This window comes from Chiloscyllium plagiosum, unplaced genomic scaffold, assembly GCF_037043375.1.
Source record: "Chiloscyllium plagiosum isolate Xiang-an unplaced genomic scaffold, Cpla_swu_hap1 HiC_scaffold_7, whole genome shotgun sequence".
In the NCBI taxonomy this organism is placed as follows: domain Eukaryota; kingdom Metazoa; phylum Chordata; class Chondrichthyes; order Orectolobiformes; family Hemiscylliidae; genus Chiloscyllium; species Chiloscyllium plagiosum.
Window position 1 is genome coordinate 24761809 of NW_028270145.1, and position 21173 is coordinate 24782981.

At 38.8% G+C, this 21173-nt stretch overlaps 1 protein-coding gene across 6 annotated transcripts in view; it reads left to right on the forward strand.

The window, feature by feature from the left end:
• The window catches only part of LOC122551398 (double-stranded RNA-specific editase 1-like), a 322044-nt gene that overhangs the window by 156649 nt on the left and 144222 nt on the right, over window positions 1–21173 (forward strand). For 4 of the 6 annotated variants that reach the window (XM_043693228.2, XM_043693226.2, XM_043693223.2 and 1 more), the window contains one exon: window positions 1696–1722. The exons of the other annotated variants lie outside the window; for them this stretch is intronic. In XM_043693228.2, the coding sequence (XP_043549163.1) occupies window positions 1696–1722 (27 nt within the window). The remainder of the gene's footprint in view (window positions 1–1695; window positions 1723–21173) is intronic. 6 annotated transcript variants of the gene reach the window in all.

The window sequence follows — 21173 nt, forward strand, 5'->3', positions numbered from 1 at the left end:
CACGAGACAGGCTCACGTCCAGAAACTAAGCACAAAGTACTTTACACTGAAATGACTTAGAAATACATGAATCAGTGTTGTCAACCAATTTTGTGGCCATCCTCTTCCTGGCACAAAGCCATTTTTCCAGGAGCAAGCTTTAGCCTTACCTTCCACTCAATACTGAGCTTGGGATTCTACCTCCATGACCGTATTGGTCCATATTATGTTGCCAGACTCCAGTTTTATTCCATGAGTCGGTGCTGTCAAAGCTGATCACCCCATCGTGACCCCTCAGAAACATTAACAAGACTGTTGAGAAAGAACAGGGGCTTTGGACTAACTGCTTTTTAATGAGCAAGCACTGACGCGCTGACTCAATGACTAAATGGCCTCCTGTGTAGGATTATTTTATAGTTCATAATCTTCAATGATATTAGATTGGGAAATTTGATGTCAAAATGTTTATGTAAGAAAATCTAAATTGGATTTGTTCAATCACTGAAAATAAGTAGCACTTTTTTCCCCCATCCCTAACATAGCATTAACTCTAATATCATTATCAACAGGCCTATCTTCTAACTCCCCGATGAATTCCGTTACCTGTTGTTGTTCCTTATTACTGATTAGAGCTGAGTGCAGAAATGATTAAATTCTCACATAAATGAAAACAAATAATATGCAAAGTGGGAATTTAGTGCTTCGAAATTAAACACTTGGTTATTCAAATAACATTTGCCATTTTTCAACTGAATGTTTCAAATTGTTGGGTAAAAGCTATTTCATTATCCACTGTTGCACAAAGTACATGTTTTCTTCTGTGTTGGCCAAGATGAAAAGCGAGTAAAAGATCACATTCTCTTTTATAGTTGAGTCTGTTTCTGTGTCTAAAAATTGTTCATAACTTTACCTTTTTTAAAAGAATATTATGAAGTTGCATGTGTTGCTTCATATGTAGATCAATAACTTAAATAGCCGATTCTGCAGTTCAATAAAACATTAATATAATGTAGTCCTTTAATCCTTCATGGCATGAGGATAGTAGTATGATAAAAGCAAATAAATCATGCCAGAACTTCCTGATTAGGTCTCAGTTTAAATATCATCAAAAATTCTAGAAATATGCTTCAGAAAAATGTGAAGACTTGACAAAGGGTATGTATGAGGTTGACCACAACATTAGTAGAGTTGAGGGACCTCTTTCATTCATAGGAGAGACTGAAAACGTTAGGACTATTTGTGATGTCACAAAGGCTAAGTGGTGACCTTTTGTAAAGGTTTTCAAAATTCCAACAGATTTTGATAGAGTAAACAGAGGGGAAATCAGTGCTTGTAACGACTAGATAATAGTTTCAAAATTATTGACAAAAAATTCAGAGGGACGCTGAAAATCTCTTTTCACTAAAATTTTAGGATTTGGAATGTGCTACCTGAAAATATGGTGAAAGTGAATTATCATGAAAGGCAATTTGGCAGTTATTTGACGATGAGGAACGAGCAAGATCACAGATAAATATTTGGGACAGCACAATCGATTTGACATGAAGGCCAAATGGCCAGCCTCCTGTGCTGTAGATTTCTATGATTCTACAGCACAATCACCATTTCAAAATAAATAGCAATACTACTCAAATATTAAGCAATAGTTGACTCTGTTCTTACTTTTCTGCTTGTACATCAAATGTTAACTATTCTTTTCTTGACCTTTTTCTTTAGGAAGCCAAAACAAATCCATGGCGGAAGGTATGTACTGGAAAAAAAAATTTAAACCTTGTGCTGTTTTATGACTTAATTTTTCTTGATAAATTATTACAGTTTTAGATATTGGGGGCATAGTTATGTACGTCAGAAAGCAAAATGACATTCTGTTATGCTGCCGGATTTGCTGAGTTTCTCCAGCAGTTTCTGATTTTGTTTCTGATTCTGACAATCAACAGTTCTTCATTTATATGAGTGGACTAATAGATCAATTTTTTAAGCTCCTTTTTTGATACAGATACCTTGGGGCTAGAGTTAATGCATTGTTTGAGACACTGTTCAGATGGAAAATTATTCAAGTTGCACTCTGCTGGCTTTGGTAGATGTGGATCCATCTGTTACATCAAGAGATAGCAAACTGGCAAATTGTGATTAGATGATATACAAGTGGCCACTGAGCCTGGGTGGAATGGGTAAAGGAAAACACAAGGGGAGAGCCAGAGGCAGAGTCGCAGGCAAGGCTGTTCTGCAATATCTTCAAGATATGAGAGGTATGGAAGACCAGTGGGTTTTGAGAGCTCCTGGAAATGCAAGTGTATTAACTAGCTTGCAATGGAAAAGTAAGTAATAATCCAGTGACAAAGCATTTGGAAATATTGAAGAGGAGAATGTCAGGCAAAATTGTTAGACTAGAATGGACAAAATATTTTAAACTAGGGTATTGAAACCAGTAGATTCCGGCATCAGTGCTGGTGATAACTGTGGGAGAAGGCAGTAGTTACCCAAATAAGTGATGTAAAATTGGTGATACAATTCAGAAATGAAAATGCAATGATGTCTTCATTAAGTGAAAAATTATTTTAGAATCTGCTGGGCTTGGGAGTACTGACAATAATCTGATTCTTAAATATTTCTGTTTATGTGAAGATTATTGAAGAGCTTCACTGGGCAGTACTGGCTTTTCCTTGACATGGGGGCGGCACAGTGGTTAGCATTGCTGCCTCACATTGCCAGAGACCCGGGTTCAATTCCTGCCTCATAATCTAACCTAATGTGTTAATTACAAATTCCACTAATGTATTTTGCATTTTAACTTTGAACAGATGCTGTCATTTTATTGTATCATTTCTCTTATTCTGATTAGAAGTTTGAGGTTTCAAAAACCCACACAATATCAGGATTAGAAATGAAAGTCCCTTTAAAAATCAAGCGGAAAATATTCCGAATTAATCTACAAAAGCAAATTACTGCGGATGCTGGAATCTGAAACCAAAAGAGAAAATACTGGAAAAGCTCAGCAGGTCTGGCAGCATGTGTAAGGAGAGAAAAGAGTTGACGTTTTGAGTCTAACTGACCCTTTGTCAAAGCTTTGACAAAGGGTCAGTTAGACTCGAAACGTCAGCTCTTTTCTCTCCTTACAGATGCTGCCAGACCTGCTCAGATTTCCCAGCATTTTCTCTTTTGGTTCCTAATTAATCTGTTTGAAAATGTTATTACACACCCCTGGAATGAGTGGGGCTTGAAACTGGCCTCTTGACCCAGAGGCAGAAACACTGCCATTGCATCTCAGGAGCCTGAAGAATTAATTGGAACAGCTGCAGAGTTGATTGCGGACAGGTGATGCTCACTGGACTTTGGAAGAGGGCAATTGTGGAGCCTCCCTGCCTTTGTGTTAGAAAACCTGGATTCAAGCTCACCCTGCGTCAGAGTTGTGTTATAACATGTCTGAACAAGTTGTTTACAAATTATCGATGACAGGATTGCTCTGCAAAAGAGTTTTTGATTCTTCTGCTTTCCTCTCTCTGCCTTCACTCATAGCCATCTGTGCTCGAAGAGGGAGCATGTGGTTCAGATGCAGTGTTCAAAGTAAGTTTGAAATCTTACTATGGGAGGGCAAGATGCTGTTGTCAGAATTCAAAGCTGTTCAAAAGTCCAAGTAGTGTTCCAGCAAGAGGGAAATATTTCACACTGATTTGTGGGAAAAGCAGCACAAGCTTCACAGGTTTTATAAGTTGCAACCTTTCAAGGTGAATTATATCAAAGTAAAAGATGCAGGAACATCAAGTTTAGACACACATGCCCAATTTACAGCCTTTTCTAGTTTTGGAGTCTGCACTTTCTGATGAGATAGTGGTTAGTTCTCCAGTTTGTCTTCATTCAAGTTTTGTCAGCAAAATCAAGTTGTCTTTTAAATTCATTCCAACAAGTATTTGTTCTGTAATTTTTTTGAGGTTTATTTTGGTGAAAGTGTTTCTGCAGTTGGGTCAAAACAAATAGTGGCAAAAGGATGGTGTTACAAAATTAGCACATGTGCAGTTGTATTTGTATTTGTGTTTTGGTTCAGAAGATGTTAGGATAGAAAGATGCTGGGAGCAGTTTAGAGTTCAAGCAAGGAAATTGATGCCACCGCATGAGCAATTGGTGGTCAGGCCCCACCGGCTGTCATGTCACATTGAATGTCCTTGAAGTGAGATTCTTTCAGTTAAGTATATTCTCACTAATAAGTTGATGGCCAAACAAAAGTGCCAGACTATAACTTTAAACCTGCTGAGTGCTGTAATCATTGTCACCGAGGCCATCACTCCAACTTCTGCCTCAAGCTTTCACTGTAAAATGTTGTTTAGACTCTCTGTAGTCAGCAAGTACAGTTCCCATCCATTAGTGTGTGTTCAGCCTGTGATTTGTCTTTTGTGTATGAAAGCTGGTATTATCTTTTTGTGCAAAAGGGTTAATTAATTGTAAAATTGTGTAGATCTGCAGTACTGTATCTTCATGTATTTCTGAACAACACTGTAAAATATTTTCATGGAAAAATGTCTAATTTCTAAGCGCACGTTGACTTTGTGATCAAAATTTGCTATTTGTACAGTGCTTTACAACGCTGGTTAGTGAGTTATGATCATTCAATGATTTGATTTGATATTTTGACACTCCACATAAAAGCAGGGATTCTTAAGCTGAAGTTAAATTCCAAAAATTATTTCAGCCACTCCATTTCACACCCATTCAAAATTGTTATCAATGAACCAGCTGCCAAACAAGCTTTTGTTTGGAATAGAACTTACTTGGCTTTATGTTGGAATTTTATTTAAGGCTATGAAGTCTCGTTTTGTCTCACAAAGTTGACATAATGTGTTTGGAGTTTGAGTTAGCTAGAGTGGTGATTTGGCATGTCATTTCTTCCAACTGCAGAGACCATGAGAATTTTCCTTCTATTTTTTTGTTTGGAACAGAGGGTTGAAGTTAAGAATTGAACTTTGAACAATAGTTTGTTCTGTTGATTGGAGGTTGGTGCACATGGTGTCACTGTTTAAGAAGGATGGTAAATAAAAGCCAGGGAACTATAGTTAGGTGAGCCTGACATTGTTGGAGGGAATCCTGAGAGGCAGGATTTACATGTATTTGGAAAGCAAGGACTGATTAGAGAAAGTCAGCATGGCTTTGTGTGTGAGAAATGTCTCACTAACCTGATTGAGCTTTTTGCAGTAATGAAGAGGATTGATGAGGGCAGAGCAGTGGATAAGATGTGTATGGATTTCAATAAGGAATTTGACAAGGTTCCTCATGATGGACTGGTTAGCAAGGTCAGATCATATGGAATACAGGGAGAACTAGCTAATCAGATACAGAACTGGCTCGAAGATAGAAGACACAGGGTAATGGTGGAGGGTTACTTTTCAGACGAGAGGCCTGTGATCAGTGGTGTTCCAGAAGGATCGGTGCTGGGTCCACTGCTTTTCGTCATGTATATAAATGATTTGGATATGAAAGAGTATGTATGGTTAGTAAGTTTGCAGATGACACCAAAATTGGAGATGTAGTGAACATTGAAGAAGCTTACCTTAGAGTACAACGCGACTTTGATCAGATGGCCAATTGGCCAAGGAATGGCAGATGGAATTTAATTTAGATAAATAGGAGGTGTTGCACTTTGGAGAGGCAAATCAGGGCACCACTTCGGCACTTAATGCTAAGGTCCTGGAGGATGTTGCTGAGCAAAGTGACCTTGGAGTGCAGGTGCACAATTCCATGAAAGTGGAGTCGCAGGGAGATAGCTAGTGAAGAAGGCGTTTGTTATACTTGCCTTTATTGATCAATGCATTGAGTATAAGAGTTGAGATGTCATGTTGTGGCTGTTGGAATGCTGTATTCAATTCTGGTCTCTCTGCTCTAGGAACGATGTTGTGAAACTTAAAAGGTTTCAGAAAAGATTTGGAAGGATGTTGCCAGGGTTGGAGGATTTGAGCAATAGGGAGAGGCTGAATAGGCTGGGGATGTTTTCCCTGGAGTGTGTAGGCTGAAGGATGGCCTTTTATAGACGTTTGTAAAATCATGAGGGGCATGGATAGGGTAAATAGGCAAGGTCTTCTCCCACGGTTGGGGAAGTCCAAAACAGTGCATCAACTCTGATCCCTATGAAATTCTGCTGTACACAAAAACACAACTCAACTGTCACCCTCTGCTTTCTGCCACTCAGCCAATTCCACATCCAAGTAGTCATATTTCCTTCGATCCCATGGGTTCTTAGCAGCCAACCACAAATAATGTTGATTGACGAGACTATCAAAAGAGAACTGGTTCTGACTGGACTTTGAAGGAGGAAGTGTGATTTTTGGAGACTTCCAGAGAAGTGTTGCTTGACTTTGCTCTCTGTCTACTTTTTTCTTCTGATATATAATTGCTGAATGTTCTGACAAAAGAATTTGAGCCTGTCAGAAATAAGTAAATATCTCCTGGAAGTCTTTAGAAGCTGTTTGCATTAACCAGTACTTTGGATTTCAAACAAGACATACAGTCTACTTAGCCATAAACAACCCATTGGCCAAGGATTTTATAAAATTCTAGTATCCATCATGTGAATTTGATTATGGACAGGGAAATTACAAATTTATTTATGTTTAATTTCATCCTTAACTGTGTATGCCTGCTTGACTGTGGAAGAATGTGGGGGTTATGCTCAAAGAAGGTTGAGTATTAGAATTTAATAAGGCTACCTTTGCTTATCTGTATTCTGCTAAAGTTGCTTTACTATTAATAAATTGTTAATTTTTGTTTAAGATCTAAACTTGATGTCCAAGATCTGTTTTTCGTAACTTCTGATTAAGAATAATTGGGTAGTTTGGAGGACTTTGAATGTAATTTCACTGGATTGTGAATGCACTGATCGTGAGTCTAATTTGGTTTGGCTTGCTATTTCTGTGTCAGAAAACAACAAAGTCATTAGAACTTTTAAATAACAATGTTATGCTTCAGTTTTGTAACTGACATTGCAGTACTAACTGGAGCAAGCAAAAGGTATTTACATTTTGCTCAGACACATTTTGAGAAAGCATGAGGTCTTTGGAACATAAATAGATGGCTAATGTGAAACTTGAAGATACCCAACGTTTTGTGGTCTTAATAGTATGAAAACTAAAAAGTATCATGGAAGCAGAACTTTGTGTCAGAATTTTTTTTAGTATACTCTTAATATTACAAAATATTGTGAATTGTAATTACCCAGTTGCCGTGGCTGATATGTAGTTCTTTAGTTTCGGTGTCAGAGGTGAGAAATGAAGAAAATGTCTGAATCTGCCTGGAAATGCGTCTTTGTGAGTATTGTGGTCTATCAGTGCTGGCTCGACTGAGTGAATCTCCGTAATTTCTTAGATTTGCCACTAAATTGTTGCAATGCTGACTTGTTTTCTTAGCAGTATTAATGTGTGTAAGCTTGAATTGGAAGACATTTTAAAAGGAAGGCAATTGTCTTGAGATTAAAATCTGCAACAATTTTAAACTGCCTGACCATTCTGAAGGATGTATTTGACCTTCAGTGGAAATCGAGTTTTTGCATTCCAGATAATTGTCAGAGGTATTGGGTTTCCCAAAGGAGTGCAGCGCTTTGTACCTTCCATTTCCAGTGGCACTTAAGAAGGAGCTTGTTAGAGTTCCTTATTTTAAAACCTGTGTAAGGCTGACTATTTCTTTTTAAATTTCATTATCATTGTCATGCACATTTGTGAGAATGGAGAATGTTTTTTAGAAACTCAAAATTATGGATGCCGTATCATACTCGATAATTGGACCATAACCTTAAGTTTTAATTGAGGAATTATAAATGATATGCTTCAAGATACATAATGGACTGAAGTTATTGCAGAGCAGAAGTTCTTTAAGTTCACAGTAAGCTATTGTAGCATGAAGAAATGTGTGGTATTCAAGTGGAAATAAATACAAGTCCCAAAAGAATTATTTGTAGTTATGCTAAATGCTACACATAATCCATTGAGCTTCACAATATACTGGTATTTGCCGTTGGTTGGAATTTTCTTTTTCCTCCTTCTCCCTCCCTGCATCACCTCACCTTTGTCCATATCCCTCCCTATTTAGGCCTTTGCTATGACCATACTCTGTCTCAAGCAACCTGTAAATGGTTTTGCAGGTGTCAGTCACCCCGAGGCATCCTTAGATGTTTCACCTAATCTCCCAGTCATAAGATTCTGCAAATGCATGTGTCATTTGTTTGTTCTCTTTTTAACATTAAATCTAAAATGGGAAATGTTAGAGCCATTTCTGTACATTTTCCAAATTAAAATCAATGTTAAAGAAAGAAAGTACTTTGTAAATGTGTAAACCTAATGAATTGGGCTACCTGCATCACGCTTATCATTGGTTTGTTTGTTTGTGAGAAGCAGCTTGCTATTAATCACATTCTGCTGTAAGTGATTTATCTCTGCCCAGAGGCTGGTGGTGCCCTCTACATGCATGTGTCTCAAGCATATTTCCACTTGAATTGGCACTTTGCCTTGGGTGCTTCATTAAAGGGCAATAAAATATTTGATAAGGCAGTCAGCCCTTCAGAAATCAGACCTCGGAATAACCGATGATAGAAAGCAAATAAAGCAACACAAAAGAATGTGGTTTTTATTAAAAGGTAACAAATGAGGTTCAAAGTACTGGGTTTCTGCAATTGAAGATGTGAATGACTATTTACCTTGGTAGCTGCACCTGGCAGTCCAGTTTCTTGCCTTCCGGCACTGATATTTGTCGTTTATAATTAGATATATTTTAGGATGCTATTTGAAGTATAAGGTAACTCACTTGAGTCTGATCACTTTTAGTCCTTGAAATTGATTTTTCTAGGGTGTAGGTTTGCTCGCTGAGCTGTAGGTTTGATATCCAGAGGTTTCATTACGTGGCTAGGTAACATCATCAGTGGCGACCTCCAAGTGAAGCGAAGCTGTTGTCTCCTGCTTTCTATTTCTATCTTTCTTCTGGATGGGGTTCCTGGGGTTTGTGGTGATGTCATTTCCTGTTTGTTTTCTGAGGGGTTGATAGATGGCATCTAGATCTAGGTGTTTGTTTATGGCGTTGTGGTTGGAGTGCCAGGCCTCTAGGAATTCTTTTCGACTGGGACAACACATCTATCCTGGGTCAGGCTAAGCAAAGACATGCCAGAGAATTCCTAGAGGCCTGTCACTCCAACCACAACGCCATAAACAAGCACATAGATCTAGATGCCATCTATCAACCCCCTTCGCTTCACTTGGAGGTCGCTACTGATGATGTTACCGAGCCAGGTAATGAAACGTCTGGATATCAAACCTAAAGCTCAGCGAGCAAACCTACACCCTAAACCTCAACCTGAGCTACATACCTTCACAAACCTTGCAAAAATTGATTTTTCTATTTCGTGCTATTTTTAGTGGTCTTTGTAAATACTGTAAATATAAATTCAGTGATATTTCTGTAAATTAGTAACTTGTGATGTTCTGTTTGGTCTTTTTAAACTAAAAAACTGCTTGCAGTTAACCCTTCAGTGAGAGATGAGCGGCATCCTGAAACTCTCAATATTCAAATGGGCAGGCTACATAGCAATTAAAGTGAATTCTGACCAGAATGAAGCCAACCCCTAAACTGTATTATGGTTATTGAAAGTAATAGTTTAAGAGATGGTTTCTGATGCTGAGGATTACTTGGGTTTATTTGTATGAATGTGTTTCCTCCTCAAAAACCCACAAAGGTTCACAAAGTACTTTCTCTTTATTTGCACTTGTCATTAGAAGCTTCAAATATCATTGCAAGTAAGCAATCAAACCTTCTGTGCTTAATGACTCCAGCTAAGCTATGCAATTAATTCAAATCTTCACTAATTTGGGTATTTGCTTATTTTGAGTGACAAAACTCTTTTTTGAAATTGTACCACCTAATTTTTTTGTTGATGCAAGTGAGCCTGAAAACTATTGAGTCCAAATAAGAAGAGCATGTTTAACACAGAGTGATGTTGGTGAGATTTGTTGGTGAGATTGATGATCTTCACTGAAGGATAATTAAAGTTGGACAGGTACCAGTGAAATGGAAGCTGGCTAATGTAAACACAAATTATGGCAAATACAACACGTCACTGCCGAGACAGTAAATCTGTAAAATTCCAAATTGGTTATCAGCAATAAACATGATGATGATGTTGCAAACTGCAGTTGAAATTCCATTAAAAGGGGAAGATCCTGTCTCACAGACCTCCTTGATTTATTTGTGGATGAACCAAGGCCAAAAGCTGTTGATAAACCCTTCAGTGTAATGTATTTGGGATTCCCAACAGATTTCACTCAGTTTTATGTGCAGTCGTGGAATCCGAGTTAAAACTTTGAAATGCTTGAGAAAACAAAGGGTACTTGTTAAAGGAGTTGGTAGTCATGAATACAATGCTCAGGGGGTCAATGTTAGGAGCATTACTATTGAAATTTCCTAATACCAGCCTTGGGGACGGGGTTGCTCAGATGATCAGGAAAGTTCGTTGATTAAGAAGTACTTAATGAAATGGCTAGCTTGAAACTCTGGAGACTTTTGCATTGTTCTTGGGAAAAATTCCCTTTTGATTGAAAGCTTTGTTAATTTGCAGTTGAGTTGAGAAACTCTAGATCTCATCTGTGCTTTCTTTGATGGAATATCGTCTTAAACGTATGAACTGTTCTTAAACACACAGATTTCACCCTCCAACATATTACACGGTCTATCGTATTTATGGTATGGTATTGATCTTTTCCAGCTCGAGAAAAATATTTGTAACTTGCCTATCTGTATTATGTCAAAAATGTTATGCATTCAGTGCTGTTGTCCATATTTAGTTCTACATTCTGATTGCTTTCTAAATTGTTTTCTGTCTTACCAAATGTGATTTAATGAGTCATGTAGATAGTGTTATGCACTCTCAGAATTTTTGAAGATAACCTGCTGTACTCTGAGTATGATAATTGAGTCCATGCTGGCTCATGTTCAAAACCATCAACCGCATGTAGGCAAATATGGTCAGTTTCTTGTAGTCGCAGATAAATTTGTATGATTAATTTTGAATAATTTCACATTTGCTTTCAACAACATTGAACTTAAGAGAAGTATGAAGCAATGTTCTGCTTGGTTAAACAATTTTCCCTATATCTGGCTTGTACGTTCATTAATTTCCTGCTTTATTTAAGGGAAATATTTCAATGTTTCTGCTGTAGGGCATAATCAAGGGTAAGTAGAGTCGCTTATATCAAAAAGATCACCTTGGAAGGGAACCAAGGATTGTTGATGCATTTCAGATAGTTTGTTCCCTATGCGTTCATACACACGCTAACCCACTGTGTACTTGCCCAGCCTTGCCTGAAGTCATCTAATCTTTCAGAGACTTGATTTGGTAAAAGTAAGATGTTTAATAAAGCTTTGCAGCCATTACCATTGCTTGTAAAATATTTAGATAGAAGCTCAGAAGAAAATTCATTCAACTAAGGTTATCTTCAAAAATTTTTGCGAAACGTTACCTTCATAATGGCCAACAATGCGGTATACTGATATAGCATTATGGTTGCAGAACTCAAGAACATATTGAGACTTTATTATTCATTTTGGAATAATCCTTGATACATTCTTCTATTTGATGTAAATAGACCAATTGCATTACAAGATTAGTGAAATACTAATGTTTATTTGAAGCTACAAGAGTATACATAGTGTAAACTGGGAGACTATATAGAACATATATCTTCTACCTGCTGCTGTAGATATTTCCTCATAAACCTGTTCAGAGTTGCTGTGACATACCTCTGGAGCAGGTGGGACTTGAACCCAGGCTTTCCACCTCAGAGGTGTGAATACTGTGACTGTTCTACAGGAATCCTAAACCACTGCTTTCTACCAAGTTCAGGACTTGGGGTTACGCATCACATCCTGTCTTGTGGTAATAGTTGGCAGTATTTTATGGTACACTGCTTAAATGTGTGTAAATTCAGATCACAGCACTCAATTCCTTCTAAACTAGAATTTTACCCTTGAAGCTATCAACTATTACATGGCAGCAGAAGAAAAATGTCATTGACTCAGATGTTTTGCTGGCCAAGTACATTCTGGTACAGTGCAAATTACAGTTGTGTGCTGGGACCATGCAGGATCATGACTCTGGGAATAGCTTGGGATGTTGAAGATTCTAGAATTTCCTGAAAAAAATGCCCTTATAATTGGACTCCATTGCATTTCACCTCACCTAAGCTTAATCGTTATCCAAATGTTGTGAAGTTGTTGGTGTGTACTGTACCTTTAAGAGAGAATAAAAGCTGGCAAGGACTGTATGCTGAAAATTTTAAAAATGTAACATGTAAAAAGTGAAACAATTAGCTGGAGCTGAGTTGCTATGTTATACAACAAATTGGGCGGCAAGGTGGCACAGTGGTTAGCACTGCTGCCTCACAGCGCCAGAGACCCGGGTTCAATTCCAGCCTCAGGCGACTGACTGTGTGGAGTTTGCACATTCTCCCCGTGTCTGTGTGGGTTTCCTCCGGGTGCTCCGGTTTCCTCCCACAGTCCAAAAATGTGCAGTTTAGGTGAATTGGCCTTGCTAAATTGCCCGTAGTGTTAGGTGAAGGGGTAAATGTAGGGGAATGGGTCTGAGTGGTTTGCACTTTGGCGGGTCGTTGTTGGGCCGAAGGGCCTGTTTCCACACTGTAAGTAATCTAAAAAAAATTCGAATTTGGCCAGTTTAAATTATGCCCCAAGATACCAAAATCCAATCTAATTTTAACATTTTGATGAATTCAAACCAATGAGACGATCCAATGTTTTAAGGTATAAAAATCGGGCATTTTGAACAGTTAGTCAGAGCGGCAAAGAGCACTATACTGTCAGTAGACCCTTTATCTGAAAGGTACCTTTTTATATGAGGTCTGTGAAGCAGAAGACTGAAGAAAAGACGACAGGAAGATACCAAGGGAAAAGTGACAGCTGGCTGTTTTTGAAATTTGATTTTATTTTTGTAAAACCTAATCGGGGTTTTATTGGATCAGTATATTGTTATAGGGTGGGAGGTAGATAAATCAATCTGACAAAGGAGGTTTACAGTGTAGATACTTGTTCTTTAATGTTCTTTTCTTCTTGGAGCTAAAGAATAAATTGATAATTTTTCTTTAAATAGTGGGATTTGATAGTTCTTTGTCACTCATATTTTTACAGACTACTAGGCAAGGTGAGCTTTTCTGTGTGTCTGGTTTATCCCATGTCGTAACAGTTTGGGGGCTCAGATCAGTGATTTGAACCGTTTGGACAGATCAAGTCCGAAATTTGAACAGATTTGAATAGATTTAGGGTACGATAAAGCTCAGTAGATATAAAGACTTGTCGATTAGTGTCCTAGATCTTTAAAAAAACAACATGCTGGCAAATTGGATGAGATTAAGTTAGGATATCTGGTGACTCAATGACTCCATGTAGATGACACAATTCATTTAACTTCGGTTACTTGTGGTTAAATTAAAAGTGAGAGAAATGGCTCTTAAAAATGCTAAAGAGGTTCTGGGGTTTGAAGATGATTCTTAAATTTGCCACTAAAGTTCAGAAAGAAAGAAAAAGATCTTACTTTTACAATTAGCAAATAGGTTAGAATTGGGTTTAACTAAGGATAAAGTAAAGCTGAAATTGTAAAGGAATTACTCAAACACTTAGGTGTGTCAGAGAAACCGATAAGTGAAGTAGAGTTAGAAAAACTGAAATTACAATTGAGGAAAATGGAGTTACAAGATAAACAAAGGGAGGGAGAAAAGGATCTTAGCTGAGTAAAGAGAGAGAGAGAGCGAGAGAGAAAGAAAGCAAGAGAAGGTTCTCAGGTGCAAAGAGAGACAGAGAAACAGAAGAAAGGGAGAGAGAACAAGTGAGAGATTTTGAATTTCAGAAGTTCAGACTTAATCAGCAAAGTCAAGTTAACAGGATGGAGATTAAGACAGAAGGTAGTGATACATACAAATATGTCAAAACTCTGCCACATTTTGACGAGAAAGATGTCGAACCTTTCTTTATTTCATTTGAAAAGTTCGCTAGGCAGATGGACTGATCCGAGGACTTGCGGGTAATGCTAGTTCAGACTAAACTGGTAAGGCAGAGCTAGTGAAATATTTAGAGTGCTGTCAGATGAGGGGTCAAGAGATTATGAAACAGGCTATTTTAAGTGCTATGAACTGGTACCAGAAGCATATAGACAACAGTTCAGAAACATAAAAAAGGAATCAGATCAGACTTAGGTTGAGTTTGAAAGAATTAAACGCAGTAATTTAGATAAGACCTTAAAATAAATAAGGCCTATGAGACTTGAAGAGAGATTATTCTGCTGGAGGAGTTCAAAAACTCACTTCTGGAGATGATGATTATTCACGTGGATTAACAAAAAATTCAGCAAGTGAGAAGGACAGCAGAGTTGGCAGATGAATACACGTTGATGCATATGACAATCTTAACAGCAAGAATTTCATTCTGTGAGTGATAGAAGTTTGGAGAAGTGGAGATCCTACACTATGAAACAAAGAGTAGAGAACACTGGTAAGTGTTTACCAGAGCTTAAAAAAGAAGCCCAAGAGAGTGGAAAGGAGTTGAAAGGCCTTCAGGTGTTTCCACTGTGGTAAAGTGGGATACACAAAGTCATTAAAGGAAGGTACTTTGGGAAAGGATGTGGTAAGAGAAGCTAAGCCAGTGGCATTAGTGAAAATAGTAAAGGAAACACCAAGAAAAGTGAAGAAGCTGCAGCAGAGTGCACAGCCTAGGGGCTAGGTATTGAGCTAGTGCCTGATCTCTATTCAGAATTTGCCTCTATGGGTAAAGTTTACTCAGAAAGAGCAGGGGGGAGAAGGACAAGCAATTATAATTTTTAGAGATACAGGATCTAACCAGTCTCTAATAGTAAGAGATGAATCAGTTTGCACTCTTTCTGACCTGTTCCACAAGAGAATGGTAATTTGTGGGATAAATGGGCAGAAATTCCCCTATGTAAGATCAGGTGAGAGTACCAACTCAGGACTGGGGAAGTAACAGTTGGAGTGATTGACAGAGTGTGTCAGTTCCAGGAATCTAGTTTGTTCTTGGCAATGCTTTAGCAGGGCCCAAGATTGGACTTACACTCCTTCTTGTGGAGAAGCCCAAGGAAGACCAGGAAACTGAGGAGTTAAAAGCGAAATACCCTGGTATTTTCCCAGACTGTAGTAACAAGACCCCACTATCATAAGTCACAGCATGAAGCAAAAACTAATGAGAAAGGTGAAGGAGTTGAGGTTCATTTAGCGGACACCCTATTTGATGTAATGGTGCAGGAAAAGCCTGAACAGGCAGAGGGTCAGACAGAAGTGTTGAGTCCTGAAAGGCTAATGGATTTGCAACAAAAAGATGAGACAATAAAAGATATAACTGTTGTTGCGTACTCCGAAAATGAGGCAGAGAATATTCCGGAGGGTTATTATCTGAAAGATAGAATCCTAAGATGAAAATGGAGACCCTGGCAGGTTAGTGCATAAGAGAAGGAACTGGAAAAATAGGTGTTAGTTACCTGCAGAGTGAGGAATTGGTCTAGATGTTGTGGAATTTGATGCGCCTCAAAATATGTTTAAACAATGAGGAAATCCTTGAGTGGGATAGGTGAGTAAACTATCTGTCTCAGGAGCAAAGAACGCAATTGAAATGTTTATTACAGCAGTATGAGGACATACATAGGTATAAGATGGGGAGGATGTGCATGAGGTAGACAATAGGGAATGCTGTTCCATTAAAATGTCCCTATTGGTTTAATCCTTTCAAAGCCAGAGAGGTCCAGAGAAAGTGGAGGCCATACTCAATAAAGATATCATCGAACCAAGCTAGAGTGAGTGGAGTTCGTTGATTGTCTTAGTTCCCAAACCTGACCGACTCAACGATTTTGCTTGGATTATCAGAAGGTCAATGCCGTAACGAAATCGGACTCAGCCAGCACTGAGATTGGAGAACTGTCAAGAAAGTTGGACAAGCCAGTTACATTATAAAGTTGGACTTACTGCGTGGTAATTGGCAGGTACCTTTATCAGAGGAGGCGAAAGAAATATCTGTGTTTGTAATTCCAAATGGGCTCTATCGATTCAAATGATGCCCTTTGGAATGAAGAACGCGCCTGCCACATTCCATGAACTCATGAAGAGAGTTGTGGCTGGATTAACAAACTGTGCAGTCAATTTGGATGATGTAGTGAACTTTAGTGAGTCTTGAGAAGATCACATGGTACAGTTGGCAGAGCTCTTTGACCAATTAAGAGAAGCAAAACCAGTAATAAACTTAAACAAAACTGAATTTGCGAAAGCAGAGATGACGTTCTTGGGAGGTAACATCGGTCATGGAAGGTTGACCCCAAGGAATGCCAAGACGAAAGCCATTGAGGAATTTCCACAACAAATCTTGAAGAGGTGTTTCGATTTTTGGCATGAAGCGGATTCTAACAGAAGTTTGTTCCCAACTTTAGCAGTATAGTGACACCATTAACAGATTTGCTAAAGAGAAATGCAACATTAAAGTGGACAGGACAATGCCAGGAGACGTTTGACAATTTAAAAGCAATATTAACCACCGCATCAGTTTTAGCTGCACCAAACGTTTTGAAACCCTTCAAAGTTGCAATTGAAGTTGGTGACGTGGGAGTTGGAGCTGGACTGCTGCAAGAAGATAATGATGGAATAGAACTGCCAGTTGCTCAGATTTCAAAGAAACCAGAGAAAGTACTCGACAGTCGAAAAAGAGCTATTGAATTTGGTATTGGCCTTGCAACATTTTAATGTTTATGTCACGAACAATGTGTTGGAGATGTTTGCATGGATCAGAATCCTCTTACATTCTGGAATCCTTTAAAGACAAGAATGAGACTATTTTACTGGAGTCTTATGTTACAGACTATTAACTTATAAATTGAACATGTGGTTCGTAAGAATGTAATAGCAGATGCATTATCGTGGATTTAACTGAAAATATAGATGAGATTGGTATCTATCCAATGTTATGTATGTGTGGGAAGAAGTTAACATGAACTTAAAGTCATATGTATATCATGGTAATGCGGTTAAGGAATAGAAAAAAATGAAGCCATCTTTTCATTATGATGGTTCATTTTTTTCTTATGGGAGGATGTATTGTGAAATTATAGGTGTGTCCTGTACCTTTCAGGCAGCGTGAAAGCTGGCAAGGACTTGGCTGTGAAACAAATAGCTGGAGCTGAGTTGCTATGTTACACAACAAATTTGAATTTGGCCACTCAGTATAAAATTATGCCCCAAGATACCAAAATCCAATTGAATTTGAATTTTAACACTTTGATGACATCAAACCAATGAGATGATTTAATGTTTTGGGGTATTAAAATCAGGAATTTTGAACAGTTAACCAGTGCGGCAAAGAGTACCATACTGTCTGCAGACTCTGTCTCTGAAAGGTACCTTTTCATTTGAGGTCTGTGAAGCAGAAGACCGAAGAAAAGACGGGAAGATACCGAGGGAAAAGTGACAGCTGGCTGGTTTTAAAACTTGAATTTTTTTGTAAAACCTAATCGGGGGTTTTATTGGATCAGTATATTGTGAAAGGGTGGGAGGAAGATAAATCAATCTGACAAAGGAGGTTTATAGTGTAGATAGTTAGATTACTTACAGCATGGAAACAGCCCCTTCGGCCCAACAAGTCCACACCGACCTGCAACCCACCCAGACCCATTCCCCTACACCTAACACTACAGGCAATTTACCACGGTCAATTCACCTAACCTGCACATTTTTGGACTGTGGGGAGGAAACCGGAGCACCCGGAGGAAACCCACGCAGAAAAAAAAACATTAGTTGTTGTTTCATGTTCTTTTTTTTTCTTGGCGTTAAAGAATAAATTATTAATAGTTTTTTGTCACTCATACTTTTACTGATTCTAAGGTGAGATGAGCTTTTCTGTGTGTCTGGTTTAAATTAGCAGCAGAGTTTACCCTGTGTCGTAACACAAATAAACGTTAGAGGATTAAAAACCTCTAAGTAGTGGCTAAATATTAAACTGTTAGCTCCACTTCGCAAGACTCTGTAGGCATTTTTGAAATTCAAATGCATGATAAGGGCATCACTGGCTCGGCCAGCATTTATTGCCCATTGCTAATTGCTGATAGGGCAGTCTAGGGTAAACCACATTGCTGTGTGTCTGGAGCCACATGTAGGCCAGACCAGATAAGATGACAGATTTCTTTCCCTAAAATGCATTAGTGAATTAGATGGGATTTTTCCAACAATCAACAGTGGTTACCCAGTCATCATTAGAGTGCACACTGACCCTCTGACAAGTAGCCCACCCAGACCCATTCCCCTAACCTATTCCTCTACATTTACCCTTGAATAATGCACCGAACCCGCACATCCCTGAACACGATGGGCAATTTGGCAATCCACCTAACCTGCACATCTTTAGATTGTGGGAGGAAACCCGTGCAAACACCGGGTGAACCTGTAAACCCCACACAGACAGCCGCCCAAGGCTGGAATCAATCCCTGATTCCTCGTGCAATGAGGCAGCAGTGCTAACCACTGACCCACCAAGCTATCACAAGCTTTATTGATGATGAAGGGAGTTCTGATAACATTACGTCATCATCATGCCTCTTGTCTGTTCTGAAGGTTGTTGCTGAAAGGACATAAATTCCAGACGGTGTATTTGGAAGATGATCTATGAGTGTTGACCATATTTGTTTCTATTTTTAAGATAGCTTTCCAACAGTTTGTTGGAATTTGTCCTTTCAGCAATAACCAACAGAATCTTATCAATCAATTCATAAATATGCATTCAGTCTATGGAGATCTTCATTCATAGAGTTGTATAGGGCAGAAACAGAGCCTTCAGTCCAACTCATCTGTGCCAACCAGATATCCCAATCTGACATACTACCATTTGTCATCATTTGGTCTGTATCTCTCTAAACCAGGGATGGGCAATTAATTCTTCCAAGGGGCCACATGAGAAACCTGAGTTGTGTTGGAGGGCCGAACCAACAATAAGTTGAACATAATTCTGCTCAGTATTAATTTTCTCCCATTGTAAAAAGTACTAAATTATTTAGTTTTGCACTGAAACTTATAATCAAAAGAATAAGGATATTCTGTTACAATAAAGATATGAAATTGTGGAGTAGGTCAAATATAGAAGAAATAAATAGTAAAAACAATAATTTCAGTATTTCATTTTATTTTTAACATGTTAATCTCACAAACCAATAATGAAAAGTTGTTTCATTATTGTTCAGTATTACAAACAACAAACAACTCGATGCAAAAAGCAGTAAGTGCTTTTGATATTTTTTCAGTTGATTTTACTTGTTTATTGAGAGAAACCCAGTCCGTTTTGGGCTTGAACAAGTGCACTGAAATCTGGTTGAATGTCTGAGGTGGATATGCGAAGGACAGCTGAGAGGTGATCATCAGTGATAGAGGATCTGTATTTGGATTTGTTGAACTTCATCACTGAGAATGTCTGTTCGCATACATAGGTAGATCTGAAGAGGACTAGAATCTTCTGAGCATGCCTCCTTATGTGTGGAAAGTTCTCCTCTTTGAGGGAAGAGTGAAAATCAAGCAGTGAAACTGACCTAAAGTACTCTGCCAGAAGTGTGTCAGACTGCAGGTCAATGAGTTCAAACTGAACATCACTCGGTGCATTCTCCACATTGCATGTAAATGGGGAAAAAATCATGTGCATTTCATTCTCAACCGTTTTAAAGTCTCGAAATCGCCTTGAAAATTACCATGCAATGCTTTTAACATAGATGAGTACCTGTGGAGGTGATCAGCTGAAGGTGTGGCTTCCTTCAGAGTTTGGCAAGTGGGTGAGAATGGTGCCCTCCATTTAGCTTGAGAGAAGCTGCAACTTTCTCATAAAAGCCTTCACCAAGTTGTACATTTCATGCACAAAAAGGGTCTTGCACTGCAGTTTTACATTTAGTTCATTCATAAGTGCAGTCACATCAACAGCAAAACCAAGGTCTGCAATCCAGTCTGCACCTGAAAGCTGTGGAATGCCATTCTCTTTCTTCACACTGATATCTTGAATCTCTTCTCTCAGGTCCTATACACTTTTCAACATTTTGCCCAGGCTGAGCCACCTGACAGCTGTGTGGTAGCCTATGTCACGATGTTCAGTCTCATTTTCCTCCAAAAGTGCAACAAACTGCCTATGATTCAAAACTCTTGCCCTGATGAGGTTAACTATTTTAGTTACAACATCAACCACATGGTTAATTTTTAATACTGACTTACACAACACTTCCTGATGTATAATACAATGCAAAAATACCAATTTCTGTTCAGGGTCAATTTCTGTCACTTTATCCTGCATTCTCTTTAAGAGTCCAACATTTTTTCCCGTTAGATTTGGACAACCATCCATTGTCACACCCGCCAGCTTGTCCCATTTTAATTCCAACGTGTCCAAACATGCATTTACCTCCGTGAACAAATCATTACCAGTTGTTGTTCCTTTCATTGACTGCATGGCTGCCAGCTCCTCCGTGATTTTAAAGTCCGCAGTTATCCCATGTACAAAGATGAGTAGCTGGGGTGAGTCACGTACATCGCAGCTCTCATCCAAAGCCAAGGAAAAAAAGTCAAAGTTGACCGCTCTGTGCTGCAGCTGAAGCTCCAGATTTCTTGCGATGTCCCCAATCCTTCTCGTTACAGTGCGTCGGGAGAGGGGCACATTCTCAAATGCCTCCTTTTTCTCCGGACATATTAGTTCTGCAGAGTCCAACAAGCACTCCTTAATAAACTCTCCATCAGAAAACGGTTTACTGTTTCTGGCGATTTTGTGGGACATGACATAACTTGTCTTGGCGTGAACTGACATTTTGAGGGCTAGCCAGCAAGCATCACTTTTAGCTGTTCACGCACGCACATACACACGCATGTGCGTCCATACTTAAATTTTAAAAAAGCATCCTTTTCAAAACAAAAGCAACACAGTTGTATTGCATGCATGGCGTAATACTTTTTCATTTATGTTCTAATTTAAGATTGACCTCATGCGGACCGGACAGGAACGACCAAAGGGCCGGATATGGCCCGCAGGCTGTAAAATGCCCAGGTCTACTCTAGACCTTTCCTATTCAGATACGATCCAGATGCCTTCACCACTTCCTCTAGCAGCTCATTCCATACATGCACCGTCCTTTTAAAATCTTTCCCCTCTCACCTTAATTT